Source organism: Mercenaria mercenaria, chromosome 6 (genome assembly GCF_021730395.1).
Source record: "Mercenaria mercenaria strain notata chromosome 6, MADL_Memer_1, whole genome shotgun sequence".
Taxonomy (NCBI): Eukaryota; Metazoa; Mollusca; class Bivalvia; order Venerida; family Veneridae; genus Mercenaria; species Mercenaria mercenaria.
This window is the reverse complement of record NC_069366.1, coordinates 29926342-29943620: the sequence shown is the minus strand read 5'-3', so window position 1 is coordinate 29943620 and position 17279 is coordinate 29926342. Positions and strand designations below refer to the sequence as shown.

The window sequence follows — 17279 nt, the reverse complement described above, 5'->3', positions numbered from 1 at the left end:
GTGTCTATAAACTAGTTCGAAAATGAAAGCATTTATATAAAATGTAAATATACTGCTGGAATTCATTCAAAACTGTCAGTGATTCAGTGATGCAAAGTTTTATTTAATATCTAGGACGAAATATTTGTTTTTTTGTTGTTTTTTGTGGTTATTCATACTTTTGATGGCAGATAAAACACAGATAATTATTCGGCAATTTGTATTTATAATATAAGATGAATTGAGATATGTGTGTAATAGTAAACTGACTATAGTGAGCATAATAAACGGCAAAAATACTTCAACTGCAAAACTGAAACAAAGAATACATCGTTTCAAAAAAAGTACCAAAAAATTAAAAGGATCGTGGGTGTTACAGCTATTCAAATCTTTTTAACATATTAAAGACAATAGAGTTTAAAAGCCGACTGAAAGCGGGGCATGGAATTAACAATGGGATCAGGAATCAAGATGAACATCCTATCTTGCGTCCAGAATGCTTTTACAAAGGTATTTTCATATTATATAAACGTTTTTGATTGACAAACCTTCATTTAATATTTATAAAATATAACTGGTGTAAGTTTCAACTCCGCAGTAACACTATTACATGTACTTAAACACTATTATATGTACTTCAACAATCGCAACTGACAACCTTTTATCATGCAATAGTTACAGTACTTGGTCATCAGCCTGCTTTAATAAGATGCGAAATAACCTGGACTCAAACAAAATAACCAAAGTATTCCAAAACAATTATGCACATTATCACCTGTACAACTACGTGAGTCGTCACGTTAAAAGTGACTATTTGAACAAATATTCCGAAATTTCTTCTCGTGTTTCTAGTCTGTTTTAAAAACAGATATTTATTTTTATAAATTTTAGATCAGATTTTAAAGTAAACAAGAAACGCGGCAATGCTACGAAACCAGGTTTTCAACACTTTTCATAAGAATAAACAAGAGTGCCAGAATGTCACAATATACGCCCGTCACAGCAAATTTCTTTACTCTAGCACCTGTATTTGCAGATGTAATTTTAATTTTGTGGTTGTTTAGTAATCATTGTAATTCTTTTGTTTTTTCTAAGTCCACAAAAAAACTCCTTACCAGGTAGAGATACCTTAAAATACACCTAAAATTGGAAAGTAACATCTGTGTTGTACCACAGAAAAGTGGTCTTGTTTTTTTCCCTACGGTCAGTTATAAAAATGTTACAATATAAGTTATTTATAGTAACAACTAAGGGAAGTTAATCTTAAAAAAAAAAAAAAAAAAAAAAAAAAAATTGTAAGTCCACACAAAAATCTTTGCCAGGTAACCAGGTAGAGATTGGTCAAAATGCATCTCAAAATTGGATGTAGCATGCATGTATTACTACAGAAAAATGGTCTCGATTTTTCCCTACCACTAATAATGAAAATGTTACAATATAAGCTATTTAAAGTAACAACAAAGGGAAGTAATTCTAAAGAAGGGAACTGCGCATGACACTTCGTCTCATGATGGTGTATAATTGTGCCAAGTTACATCAAAATCCCTCCATGCATGAAGACGAAATGCTTCGGACAATGTCATTCTTGTATCTGACCTTTGGCCTCTAAGTGTGACATTAGACCTAGGGACCTGGATCTTGCGCATGACACTCCGTCTCGTGGTGGTGAACATTTGTGCCAAGTTATATCAAAATTCCTCTATGTATGAAGAAGAAATGCTCCGGACAAGGGTTTCATTCTTGTATCCTTTGACCTCTAAGTGTGACCTTGACCTTAGACCTAGGGACCTGGTTCTTGCGCAGGACACTCCGACTCGTGGTGGTGAACATTTGTGCCAAGATATATCAAAATCCCTCCATGCATGAAGAATATATGCTCCGGACAAAATTTTTTAAGAAAAAATGATAAAGGAGAATAACTTAAAAAGTAGGCAAGGTAGAGTTATTGTTCTTGCACATTGCACTTCCTCCCAATGTGTTCTATCAGTGTATGAAGTTTGAAGAAAATCCCTCCAGTACTTTTGGAGTTATGCTTATGCTCAGGACAATTTGTTTTAGAGAAAATAAGATAAAGGGGAATAACTCAAAAATAGGAAAGGTAAAGTTATTGTTCTTGAACACTGCACTTCCTCCCAAGGTGTTCTATCAGTGTATGAAGTTTGAAGAAAATCCCTCCAGTACTTTAGGAGTTATGCTCCGGACAAAGATCGTTGCGGACACACGGTCGGACGGACGGACGCACGGACGGAGAGCATTTCTAATATCCCCTTCGCCTTTGGCGGGGGGATAATAATGACGTAATTGCCCAACCAATGTATGTTTTCAAAAGCAGTGAAGCGTCACCATGAGGTATATAGAGAATAATTATAGGTTAGTGCCGTAGATGAGAAAGTTTATCTGGCGAGGTGGAGGAGGTTATCGGGTGAGCCGAAGGCGAACCAGATAACGTCCGGAGCCGAGCCAGATTAACTTTCTCCATCTTAGGCACTAACCTATTATTCTATTTATCTTGTCTTTACTTCATTTTCCGATATTTGGCAATTTATAAAAATTAGTGTGCGACAACCGCTTTAATGACGTCATATTTGTAGCGCGTCAAGCTAAATGAGGTTCCTTAAACGAAAGATTTGTTTTTGAATAATACGTCAATTATTTAACTCACTTAGTTTGACATTAACACAATGGAGGTTCGCGCTTCTTTAAACATTGATGATGACGAGATCACTGGTATGTCCTACATTTTCATGAACGTCGTACTCAAGTGTCTATCTAGTCTTTATTTTTAATGTTTTCTTAATTATCTTTCAAAAACTTTAATTCGTTAATCCCTTCAAATGTTGCTGTCTCCAGTTATTATGTCACTCGGAACATATATAACGAACAAGGGGAAAAATTTACATTCTAAAATGGATACGGCAACTCAATACATCAAGTAAATGTGCTATTATATAAAATTCGTTCTACTATAAATGTTTAAGGTTAAAATTCATGAATTTCTAGTGTTATGATGTAAAAAAAAAATGAATATAAGTATTCAAAATATGGTAGATAGTGTTCTATATCCGATTGATATAAGTTGTACCATTTTTGCATTTTTGATATCGAATCATTTTTAAATGATAGTCTTTATTTAGTATCAATTATTACTTATTATCCAAAAATTGAATATCACTTAGTTGATTAGGATTCGTAAAAAAAGCTAATATTTGACCTCTCATTTTCTTAGTTTGGACATTTCCAACACAATGATGATGGTTTCGTTGCAAAATTTCTTATGACAACAATATGGACCATAAGGTCACATGATCAACTGACCGTATATCACTGGTCACATGATCAACTGACGGTATATCAAGAAAGATATACGGCACCCTGATATCGGGTCGAAAATACTGCAAGTGACAGGATACTAGTCTAGGTCCTTTATTTTGGTAATTGGTTGTCTTTAGATTATCGATTATCCAGAAAACATGTAAATTACGTTTAATCCCTACAATTTATCCATGTCTCCAAGTTCATTTCATTCCATTCTCAGTTTGTAAATATATACAAACATATGAGGAAAATATATGCATATAACTAATGGATACCGGCAAGGCATTCAATAAGTCATCAAGTAAAATGTGTACTGGCGAATTATATAAAGGCATGTGTTACAATAAGCTATTTAAACCTGTTTAATGATGTGTAATAAATTTATTTTGATATCTAGAAACATGTTATGATGTTAATAAAAAAAAATAAATAAAGATATTTCAAAATATGGGTAATTTAGTGATATCTATAATCCGATTGGATATCAAGCTTTCGTACACAATATATTATTGCATAATTTTGATATCATAAAATCAGTTTTTAAATATCCAGAAATAGTCTTTATTATAGGATATCAATTATTTACTTATTGATATCATAAAATTGATATCACTTAATTGGATTAAGGATATCGTAAAAAAGCTAATTTTAGGATTTCAGAATATCCGATTTTAGACATCTTTAGCTTTTTAATGCATTTAATAAAATCCGAAAATAATCATGATACCAAAAAGCGATTTTGTGATGTCCGTAAATTAATGATAAGCAAAATGATTTGTTATATCCATACATATATCAGTGATGTTTCAGAATTGTTTTTAATATCCATAAATGAATTTAGAACATCTTTTAACGGCACCTTATAGAAATAGTCATGTAGTTCTTCAAGATTATATCAGTCTCTGGAGAAAGAGTCGAAAATCTTCGATTGTTTTGAGCTGCACCATGAGAAAACCAACATAGTGTGTTTGCGACGAGCATGGGTCCAGACCAGCCGGCGCATCCGCGCAGTCTGGTCAGGATCCATGCTGTTCGCTAACAGTTTCTCTAATTGCAATAGGGTTTGAAAGCGAACAGTCTGGATCTATGCTGGTGTTGGTTTTCTCATGGTAAGGCTCATTTAGTGGTTTTCAGCTCTAACATCTCAACCTATTTCAGTAGTCCATAGGTTATCAGTTGTTTCAAAACATGCTAACCGTTCTTGGTCTAACATTCTGTTTAGATTTTCTATTTTATGGAAGTTAAAACATAATTGCTTACAGAATATTTTAATTACAGGGATTATAATTACACAATGAGAAATCTTAAACGTGCCTTTTTGGCTAAACAGTTTAACAGTGTATTTGCTCAATAGAAGCTAAATATATTATGCTGAATGTGTTTTCAAGTTTTTATCTTGTATCTTTATGATTTTAAAAAGACCTTTACGTGTACCTCTATAAATTAAAAGACAGAATAAAGTTTTTAAAATACTTTTAATCTGTATTGTTTAAAGTTGGCATGCAGCTTATCTCATAATACCTAACAAGGTAGTTTGGCACAGATTGCTACATAAAATTATTTTGTATACCGTCAGTTGATTCACCTCTTATACTATTTTGAAATGTCTGTGTTCTTTCTTAATACTTAGGGAAAGAACGTTAGCGAAATATTACGACGTGGAATGTCGTTTGAACAATTCACTATGGCCGACGTTGCACAACACTGTGACCTCACTTCTTGTTGGATAGTACTGTCGGATAAAGTTTATGACGTCACGGACTTCATTGCAAATGTGAGTACATTTAAATTTACTTCCTACAAACTATTCATCTTTTCGTAAACATTTTTAAATATAGGTAAACATATTGTGGTCATTTAGACAGAATGTTAAACAATGACTACAAACAATTATTATACATAGCATGTCAAAACAGAGTTAAAGTAGCACCGTTCTCTGTTCATTTTATGCACATACTGTGAAATCATTAATATTCGTGGGAGACCAATTTTCGTGGATTTCGTGGTTGAGTCAATCCGCCAAATTTAATCCCGACGAACAAGTAAAATTCCCATTAATTTTATGTTCGAAAGTTGAAATCCACGAATTCATATCCCCACGAAATTGACGTTTTGACCAAAACCACGAAATTTCATGCCCACGAAATTAAATGATTTTACAGTATCTGTGTTCTTGTAGCATCCAGGTGGCGAGGAAATTATTTTCGAGAATGCCGGCTGTGATGCTACAATACCATTTGAGTCTAAAGGTCACTCGGCAGATGCTTACGACATGTTGGAAAAGTATTGTATCGGAGAATTAGTTGAGGTAAGTTCCACTTTTATAAATAAGCGCGTTCAGAGCACGATATAAATTTTTGGCCCGAGATTTATTATGGCGCAATGGCTGGCCATGGTTTAATCTCCGCCAGTCAACCAACCGCCCAATTTGACTGCTGCCGGTTAAAGGGGTCCGGTTCATGAGTGGATTGACTTTAATGACTTATGCTTGTGTCCTATAGCCATAATCATAAAAACACACTAATATGACTACTCCCTAGGCAAGGGTTTTTTTTACCCCTCATAGGCTATGTTTACTACTTTCTTTATGTGGCCAGAAAAGTGTTTGATATCAGCTATTTTCCCATTCAAACATTGCCTTCAGTTATTCAAATCCATCAACTTTGAAAATTGCCTCATCACATTTTCATATATCTATCTGTTTTTCGACAATCCGACATCGTATCGAGCAGTACACAGAGCGAATCCTAACTCTGACAACATCGCGTAACAACAAATCAAGCTATAAGCAGTCAGTAAAATCAACATTCAGGACCTTGCGCGGACAAAGCCAAATTTTAACTGTAAGCTATAAACCAAACACCAAAGTTCAATTCCTGTAAAGCTTTATTCGATCAAGTACTAGTAGCTGCCATTACAAATCACGCAACTTTGGAAAAAAAAGAGTAATACAACAAAGATGAGCCAAGCCAATAGTGCAGCTATACAACAGATTTTAATACTGTAAGATCAATACTAGTCTTTGGCCACAAAGCAGTTCAAGTACGCTAATAGTGTCAATATAATCTAAAGTAATCGCTGTAGCTAAATGTAGTCGAAACTGGTCAGCGCTAGTGTAATATAAAAATCGTACGCGGTTGGATTTAGAAGCAAAAGAGTTTGGAACACGGATTGTGGCCAAATGTTTGTGCTGTGTAAATAGAACTTTGGCTGTTAGTTTGTACTTTTTAAGTTAGAATTCATATTGCAATGGCCGCTTTGTCCGCGGAAGGTCTAGAATGTTGATTTTACTGACTATTTAATATAGCTCGATTCGTTGTTACGCGATATTGTCAGAGTGACGATTCGCTCTGCGTACTGTTAGATACGAAGTCAGATTGTCGAAAAACACATAAACATTTGATAATGTGTTGATGAAATTGCAAACGTTGATGGATTTAGCTAACTAAAGGCAGAGTTTGAATGGGAAAAAAGATGATAGTTTTTTTTTTCCTGTTCATATAAAGAAAGTAGTTGTAAACATAGTAGTCATATTAGTATGATTTTTATATAATAATTGCTCTAGGACACAAGAATAAGTCATTAAACTCAATACACACATGTACCGGACACCTTTGCCGCTGATATAGACCGAGAAACTATAGACGAATTCACAATGCTCTTTATCATTTTTATATTCTCAAAATAATCGAAATTATGTCGTGCACAGAAGGCATTAACCTTTATCTGACAGAACTTACAACATGACAATGCTAACCGACACGACAGTGTCAGTATACTATTTCTTGTGTCCACACATAAAGCATTAAATGTTCTGTATCCTGGTGTCTTCGCCCCAACACACGCCTAAGACACGAAGAATCCAAACGGCAGAAATCAGCCTCCGTAGAAAAAAGCGCAATGTTGGTGCTATAAAAAAATGTTGTAGTCCTATAAAGTAGGCATAGGAAATAGAGATAAATATAATTGCACCTTTACTAATACTACCAGGTGTTCTGTATTACAAAAGTGCTTCTATTGTGACACTTTGATACAAGCAAAACTGTATTATCTGCAGTATTAATTACTTACTGGTATTTCATTTTATTATTGGCTTGTTAAAAGTTAATTTTTTACCATATTTAAGTTGAAAGAATCATAGGAACCATGTTTTGAGGGGTAAATCAAACACAAATGATTAAATCCTAAATGTTTTTATTGTTGAAAAAAGTATGATATTGTGTCAAAAACAGTTTTCATTTTCCACTCAGTTGTGTAATTGCAAGGGAAGTAAACTAATAGATATCTCTGCTTATAAGTACTAGCACAAGGCAAGAGTTGTCATTCTTTGTGGATCACAACTTTAAATTAAAAATTAAAACTTCTGTTATTGATATTAACAAAACTATCATAAACTTCACATTTGTGAAATCATTTTTGGTTATTTCAAGGACTTTGAAATAAATTTCTAGACTTTATTTAATGTATAATTATTGAAAATTTTAGGGTCTGTCTCTATATAAAGTGAAGAAATCATCTGAAACGTCATTTCTGACTGTTAGTTTTTTTAAAATGTTAACCATTATTCCAGTTTCCGTAGAAAGAATTGAACACCAGGCAATCTGTAATGAAATTAAAATCACGTAAAGACAAAGATCTACTTCGTATGATTAATATTTATTCAATATATTCCATTTTATATTTCAGGCCGACAGAAGATATAAGAAATGAAAGGTCATACAGATTGCAATAACCTGGCGTGCTAATTTGTATAGCTAGTTTTTGGAAAGTTGCAATCTGTGATTCCAGATACCTCCACTTATGTAACACCGTGCAATGTATACGTACTTCAAGATTGATGCATATACAACATACAGTGACCTTTTCCAGGTCTTGTACATATTAGACCTTCATCAAATGTAACATTATGACGAACTGCTGTACATATACATAGTATAAGGTTGCAATGAATGTCGTATTACTTGTGAAATATTCTTTTTAGATCAATCTAAACATTAGCACATGCTCCGTACTACTTTAACCTTTAGCCTGCTGGCGCCAAGTGATTCTGCCTTTGCGATCAGTGATTCTGACTTTGCGATCAGTGCAGACCAAGATTAGCCTGCTGGCGACAAGTGATTCTGCCTTTGCGATCAGTGCAGACCAAGATTAGCCTGCTGGCGACAAGCGATTCTGCCTTTGCGATCAGTGCAAACCAAGATTAGCCTGCTGGCGACAAGCGATTCTGCCTTTGCGATCAGTGCAGACCAAGATTAGCCTGCTGGCGACAAGTGATTCTGCCTTTGCGATCAGTGCAGACCAAGATCAGCCTGCTGTCGACAAGTGATTCTGCCTTTGCGATCAGTGCAGACCAAGATTAGTCTGCAGGCTGATCATGGTCTGCACTGTTCGCTATTAGTCAGAAAATTTCCATCAAACACCCCTTTGAATAATAAGTGGTACTGTCCAAATTGAATGCAGGACAGTCCATTTTAGAAAATTAGCAGGCTAAGGGATAAGGCGAAATTTAATGGCATTGACAATTTTTGCAGTTGTGTGTGTTTGCAGTTGTGTGTGTTTGTGAATTCAGCCAATTATTAATGTGTTATAGTGGACCTTTGTGACATACCTTTTTGATACAAGATTCCTTGGTCTTAGACCCACCTGTAAGTTGTAAATGTATTTCTGGTCATTCCACTTACAGGTCTTTTACAGCTGTAAGTTAAAAATACATGTCTTTTACAGACTTTTTACAGCTGTAAAACAGAACCTATTTTCGTACATGTACACATGTCCTTCTCGCTTCCCTCGAATACTGTATCATTCGTTTTAACTGATATTCGTATGAAATTGAAAGCATAAAAGCATACAAAGTTCTTTTTCGCTCGCAAATTACAATTACATCACAACTAAATTAGCTAATAATTCAGGCAAGAAACAAAACCTCTCTGTTCACGTGACGTTATCACTATTCACTAGGAGATATATTAGCGCATGCGCAAGAGTTAAAAACTTCATAAAAATGACCCAGATCATTCGGTTGTTTCTCATCAGCGTATCTGCGAGGACCCACTTTCACAAAGACATTAAATGTAACGTACTGTTACTTAATCACCAGGGATAAGGAGATATATTTGCACATGAGCAAGAGTTAAAAACTTTCTTTACAAAATCAGGTAGAGAAACCCCGCATAGTTCCTGAATGTCACTTACATGCGTTCACTGTTAGTTTCGCGCCATTGATTTCTATTAATGATCAATGTTATTGAGTTCCAAAAGTAGATCAATGCCTTTTATCTATCGGAATTATCCTGTTTATCGTGGGAGAAACAAAAGATCAATATCCAATGAGTTGGCTTCTACTGCTTTGATATAGACATGTTGTAAAGTCATACCGTATATCAATACATGTTTTACATTAATTTTGTGCCAGTTAAGGCGATTGTAATTTTATGTTTATATTCTTATGTCACGAAACTCGATAACTACTGCTCTGTCACGCTCGTTATACTAGATATATGATGTAGCCACCTCGGAAGCCAATCATTTTTCAAATTTTAATGCACTGTACATTGCTAAAGATTCTTCAGCTACCACTGACCTGGCAGCATTCATCTCCAATTTTGTTTGAACGTAAACTAAAGAAAAGAAGACATTGAATAATATATATAAATCTGAACTCACTAAAGAAATTTCATTAACACAAATAAGTACCTGTGTACTTGGTTAACACCAATTATGTTTGAGATATGTGAAGCGAATGGAATTTTATATGTTTTTGGTTGAATGCATTCTAGTCAGATCTCATACCACGTCTTTCATTTAAACAAAAAATCATGCTTTGCTTTACCATTTTCTTTCATCATTCCATCATTTATATTCTATGAAAACAATATCCAATTTTTCAATATGTGATTGTCTCTTTTTATGCTAAATGCTCATGCTAAAAACACCACAATTGCGTGCATAATTTGTGCATATTGTTTCAATAAATTATGAAAGAGTCTTTATTGTTTGACATTATATATCGTTTCAAGAGAAGTACATATCTACCATGTTAGGTCTACAAGACAAGTATCTAACATTTCTCATAATTGTATCATAAGGATCGGACGTCTATGACGTGTCCGATTGCCCTTTGCATAATCCAGATATTCGTTCGATTTGGACTTTGAAATTGAGAAAACATTAAGACAAGTGCGGCAAAATGTATTCATGCCATAGTTCTTATAGAGACTGCTAGAAGTAGTACATTGAACAACATAAAGTGTTCAATAGCTCAACATTGGTCAGTTTGGGGATGTAGCACTTCAAACTGGGAAGCTGTGTTCCTCAGCCCGATACAATATACATCCCTAGATGCGCAGGTGTGCAACCGTATATGCCGTATAAAACGTAAAACTCCCGCGACCACTGTCACAATTTTCAAATCATGAAAGCTAAAATACTCGAAGTGGGTACATTCGCACAAGGAAAGAAAATACCATGAACGTTTCATGAAAATCGCTCGGTAGTTTCATGCTCTATTCAATCTTATTTAAACGGAGTTTTGCCGTGGTGTATGGTTCGTCTTTATGGGTAAATGTAACTCTATAATATCTATCAGCGGGATATTAATTTCATAGTCAAGTTATTAAAGATTTTTACAAATGCGTTAAGAATATTAATTTATGCTCGGGCATGCATGGTTTAAATCGGCGGAATTTTTTACGGGCGCTGACGAAATGTACCGATTTCAAACGAAAATTTTACTGAACAAAATGACTATAGTCTTGATGGTCACTGTTACATAACACAGAAGTAAAAATTAAATTTCTTCTCAACTGAAATTGTAATTTTGTTAAAAATTCAGATACATTGTCAGTTACATTTCAAATATAGCCCGACAATAAAATTATGATATTTAACGTTAAATCAACCATTTCATACGAAGCGTAACAGATGTGAGATTATATTATATGTTTTGCAAAATTAAGTATAGGTTTATCAGCTGTTAAAACTTTAAACAGTTACAGGAAGGATATTTTACACGTATTGAGGATATTTTATACGTACATGTACATGTACATGCGTAGTAAAATGTTAAATGTAAGTCGTACTTTTTCTATTATGCTATATAAAACATAGACAATCGGGGGGCGTACCTGGATGATTTTGAACTGAACTGTACGCCAGATAGGAGAGCAGCATGACTTTGAGCCAAACAGCGGTGCTGCGAGTATGTGGTAGGTGATATATATATATAGAGAGAGAGTCTCGATTTGATTGTGTTAGGGTATTCTAGTTTTTGTTGTTATCGTTTTTGAAATCATGTTTAAATTCCATGCATGACTTCTACATCCGCATTTTGACAGGGATTTTTTTATTATAAATGCGTCTACCTGTACATTGCGAATGTGTCAGGTTTTATATTATTAAATAATCATTGATATACACGAAAGAAAACATTTTCCAAAAAAATAAAACAACATCGATTTTTTAGCAAACGAAAATTTAAACTGCGCAGTTTGCTTTGGTATTTTGGTATTTCGGTATCCTGATCTGGATGTAGATTGATAGATTGAATTGCACATCGATACGGACGTTAAATGTTATATTAATACTTGTGACCTTGGATGACTCAAGCATTTTGTTCTCCATTTGCACGCTTCAATACCAATGTTTTACTCGGGGCCTCTATGACCGAGTGGTTAAGGCCGCTAAATTTGAATCACTTGCCCCTTATCGATGTGTGTTCGAGCCTCACTCGGGGCGTTGAATTCTTCATATGAAGAAACCATCCAGCTGGTTAACGGAAGGTTATTGGTTCTACCCGAGTGTCCGCCTGTGATAAAATAATGCAAGGAGGAGCACCTGGGATAAAAACTAAATGAGAACTGTTTCTTTATAAACAATATATAATATGATTTAGAATGAAGAAAATATCGAAAGTGTTACCATTGCCCGTTCCTGAGCGGTGCCAACAGTGTTCTTCTAGTCGTCGCTGTCTGTTTGTGTGCGTGCTATTTAAGGCGGGCCTATTTGGCGATGTGTAACTCTTTCTGTATTTGACTAACCTTATGCTTGCAAGGAATTTACCCTTACCTTTTCCAAGATAATAACAGTAACAAATAGATCTATTTCATAAACGAATTTGATAAATCTCATGCATATGATATTGTTAAACGAAGAACTTAAAATAGCCGCCTAACTCTCTTTGGGCTTTACATTTTATTGCATTTTTTTTTCACAACTTAAAATGTTTAAGCTTCTTCATTTTCCCGGTGTCGAATTTAATTGTACGCACAGGCGTATAGGCGTATGCTAGGGTACGCCCCTGATGTCAATAGTTCAATATTTCCTTAGTACAGGAGGTAAGAAAAAACATATGTACCATTTTGGATATTTATTTTTCAATGCTAGTAATCACTTACTGGGTTATCGGAAAAGATTTACAATACATCTTATAATCAACTCCATCAGTGTCTGCCTTCAAGGCTAGTATTGATTAACCCTTAAACAACTGCTAACTTTTTTCGTTTTCACAACTTTTAACTTTCACTTCTTTGTTTTCAATGAATATATTTACTCTGGACATATTTTTCTACCTGGTTGCCGAACCAGGAGTTATATAAGAGTCACTTTAGCATACGAATAAATTTAGTAACTGTGATTTTCCTAAGGAATAATATGAATGTAAGAACTTCAAGTTTTGTATTATACCAGTCAAAGATTTGTATTTATCATTATAATAATTAATCAGCTGATTTAAAAATGAAAGCTTGTAAAATTATTATTAGCTCCCTTTGCATATCTTGGTTGTGCAACAAAAAACAAAAAATAAATGTGACAGCTACACACTGATTTAAAACTTGCCTTATATTAAGATTGTTGCAAATGTCAGAATTGATATCAAATGCAAATATAAAACTAGAAATTATATTGCAACATTAGATCCTTTTCAATAATAAGTTCAGTCTCGAAAGTTAAAAAGACCAGCTATTAATTCAGGGAGGATCTAAGTTGTCCATATGTCGTCTTGTAGTACAGCTGTAGTATACCAGTATTATCACAATGATTTTCATATGGGAAGAAAGAAGTAGGCCACTAGGTTGTTGTGGGTCTTTAAAAACTGCTCCGATGAGCAATACTCTCCAATCCTAAACACAAGTTTTCTCCACCACTTGACAAATTCGTAATAAATTTATTTATCCAGAGAAAGACTGTACATAATTTAATATACCTTTTAGCCCAGCAATAATTGGTGTTCATTTTTCCTAGTAAAATAATTCATCCAGAGAAACAATGTACATACAATCTTTAAGCCCACCAACATTGAACAAGGTCTGTATGTTTTTTTTACGTGTTTGCTATGTTTAATATTAGAGACGAATATAGTTAAGTTATATCTGCAGATTATTTTCACAGAAGAAAAACTAAAGTTATATTGATGATATGTATTTTCACTGCATTTAGGGATACAAAACTTTAAACGATCCCTTCTTATGAACTATTTGATAGATCTTTATCATTTGGTCGGTAACATCCGTGCATTAAAGGTCCATTACTAAGGGAAAGTGAGTTGGCAATTTTTTTCATAGCCAGTACATAGACTTCTGCAAGACACTAAATAATGAAGATTGGTAGGTCAAAATTTACAGAAGGTCTTTGGAACTCAAAGAAATGTATGTGTATTATGTTGAAATTTCAATGAATCGACAGAATGACCCCCCAGGTCTTTTTAACTTTCTTCATACTTCATAGAAAAATAATTGTACATATACTGCGATTTATTTCGAATTTCTACATACCAACTTTCATTTTCCAATAAAATGAAATAGTTTCTGTGCTATTTAAAAGAAATTAAAATGTTCACTTTCCTTAGTATTGGACCTTTAACCATTATCATTTTTTTTTTCAACAGGTACCTGTATCGTTAGGTCGCTGGTAAGCGTTTCACGTAGGACTGACTTGCTTCAATGGGTGATAAAATTTGTTTGCGAATCGTTTTAAGGGGTATGTAACAACCGAGTTCTGACACGTAATGTTCTACAAAAAAGCAGCATGTTCTGCGTTTTTGTTGAAATTTTAAAGCTGCATTTTTATCTGTTAGTATGTAAACATTTTGCATGGCCACCGCGGCAACTTGATATTCACATTGAGTTGACGGCCATTTTTTTTTGACCTCTCGGAAGAACTGTCCAGCATAATGTCTTAGCATACACCGGTTCAAAAGCAATCTTTCCATGAGCACAGTTTACATGCTAAAATAGTAAATTCTAATATACTGTATTACTATAAAAGATAGTCTCCATAACCTCTCAAAATCCGACGACTTACATATGTTGATGATTCACATCTATTTTGCGTGTTCCTCTTTTCCTTTTTTTTTGTTGTCAATCAAAGGCAATTTCTTGTGTTTCAGTAATAGATATTCATTTTTTCATATTTCATATCATTTCCAGGGAAGTACTTGCTTACAATTACCTTACCTTGGCTTGATTTCCTGGTAAGGATTTTCTTTTGTCAATTTATTTTCTTTTTGGTCACATAATAGAACTTTTATTTCTTTTGGGTCACATGAGAGAACTCTTAATGTCCCTGTGTTAATCTAAACGTGCCCAGCTGATTGCAGGGGCCAATTTCAAGTTCAATTTAACTGTTAACTGTTTGTTTTATTTTCAGATCCGTTTGTATCAAGCACAGTTCAATGTCAAACTCTTCGTTTTCATATTTGCTTCGACGAGGATTTTTGATTGGTTTCTTCTAAAACCTGATAACTTAAGATCTGATCCTATAGCCTTCAATGTAAGACATTTCGAGAAGGATGATGATGTGGAACAAACCGAGAGAAGGCAGGTAGAATCATGCATAAATTTATATGAATTTGAAATACAGCGAGAGTTGGAAAGGTTTGAGGCAAATCGTAACATTTGTATAACTCATCATCAGTACTTGAAAGACGTGGATTCTTTTGTAATTGAAGTTGGAGGCAAGTACTTTTAAATATGCTACACTATTAGCTGGTCTATAAAAATGTGAAAAGATAGAAATCTGTCACAACATCTTGTTAAATGAAACCGATTTAGAAACTTTTATTATGCATTTTTACGCTGAAATTTAATGCATACAAACTTTACATTTCAACCCATACCATGTATATGTTGAATGTGCAAATATGATTTTCATTTGTAAAAGTATGCTTCAGTTCATTGACATCAACTTTACAGACGCTTTTAAATTTTATTGATTAGTTTTAAATTTATGCGTCTGTGATTTTGAATTAATTTTTCATTAAATACATGATTATGTGCATCGATGTGCAGGAAAAAAAAACAAGATGTAGAGTGATGTTATTGAAACTTCAAGTAGTTTGCCAAAGCCTTGCTTTAGACAAAACATGTTAGGTTGTATTTATATATAATCATGTTGAACACAGGTCATACGGGTGAAGATGCCACAATGATGGTCAATATGTACAATCCCAGATACGTTATATTGGAACCCGTAGACATGTATGCAGATATCCTTAAAGAGAAGTTTAAATCTAATTCAAGGTAATTTATTGATTTTTTCTTGGATGAGGGGTGAGGTCATGGGCGGGAACACTGACATAGTTAGTAACATATGGTATTCGTCTGCAGGCCAGCTGGGTAAATGTTTTACATATATAAAAGAGTTTGACTTAAACGACTTTTATAAATTTTATTTGAGTACTGGCCTCATGTTCACAAAACATTTTTCGGTCTCAGCTGAGTTTGGGATTGATAGTCGCTTAGAAATAGTAATTAACTAATATAACATTAAACATGCAATTTAGATAAATAACAAATTAAGTTTCATTATCAAACTCAGCTGAGACTGAAATTGTTTTGTTAACATGGTGCCAGGTTTCCAACGTTTAGACATAAGTTACAATTGCTATCTATTTCAGAGTCACCGTGTTGAATGTTGGACTCGGAAAAACGAACGAGTATGTTAATATAAAAAGTAACAACACAGGAACAAAGTCTAATCATGCTGAAAATAGTACGATTGTGGTGAAGGATGCTACAGAGTTCTTCAAAAGTATTCGTGTGGGCAAGTTTGATATGGATCTGTTAATGATGGACTGTCATGGTTGTGAACTTGATGTCTTAGAAAATATAATTGAGTCTAATTTAGTGATAAACTTTAAAAACATACAGTTCAACTCACATGGAAGTTCGCTATATATGCACAATGCATCAGTAAATCAAAAAGAACGATACTGTAATCTGCAAGAAAAGTTATCTCGTACACACAGATCGACATTTCAGTTTAAATATATCTACGAAAACTGGCGAAGAAACGACATATCGTGAGAGTTTGTTTAAAACACGTACAAGCACAGCGAAATAAAATACAATTGAAACTCAATGTTCCGAGCTTGCTTATCTCAAAATTCGGATTATCACAAAGACAGTCCGGTCTTGTCCCGAAAACATATGCACAAAATGTCATTTTAAGCCGAACTTCGGTTATCTTGAAGTAAAATGCTGGAGCATTAAGTATACGAGAAACTGAGTTTCAACTGTACTTTTTACAGTATCAATAAATATGTTTTGATTTGTATTATATTTACAAGTAAGGGACATTCCAAATAATTGTTATAATTGGTGAAGACTGTGACTTATATATTGGTATTACATTTCTTGAAACAGTGTTCTAGTATTATGCAACAGAAAAAAAAATTCTCGATATGTGTTGTTTTCGTTTTTTTTTTCAGTTGAAACAAATGTCATTTAAGAGGACGATTGCAACCCGCTCGTTAGAGGCAAATGTGCAAATCCTTTACTAAAGTAATTATAACCATAAAGAACTATTTCATCAACTTTTTCTGATACATTTTGAATATCATTTCGGACACTTTTGGAAGCAGAAAAATACTTGTGTGAAAAAACTTGGTTGTTTTGAACGAAAGCGCGCAATAACTCATTCAGACTCATCTTGCTTGCTGCGTAGATTTATGTTAAGGATATTATGGCTTCTGTATCTATAATGAAACA

At 34.0% G+C, this 17279-nt stretch overlaps 1 protein-coding gene across 2 annotated transcripts; it reads left to right on the top strand.

The window, feature by feature from the left end:
- LOC123549285 (uncharacterized) lies at window positions 1-16969 on the top strand. 2 transcript variants are annotated; one of them, XM_053545512.1, is made up of 5 exons: window positions 1-489; window positions 4925-5068; window positions 14938-15244; window positions 15692-15809; window positions 16187-16969. In XM_053545512.1, exons 1-5 carry the CDS (start codon window positions 421-423, stop codon window positions 16593-16595), a joined length of 1047 nt encoding a protein of 348 aa, XP_053401487.1. In that variant the 5' UTR covers window positions 1-420; the 3' UTR covers window positions 16596-16969. The 2 variants fall into 2 exon arrangements, with proteins under 2 accessions (XP_053401487.1, XP_045193167.2); XM_045337232.2 differs by lacking the exons at window positions 1-489; window positions 4925-5068 and adding an exon at window positions 11201-11361.
- Window positions 16970-17279: the final 310 nt, after the last annotated feature.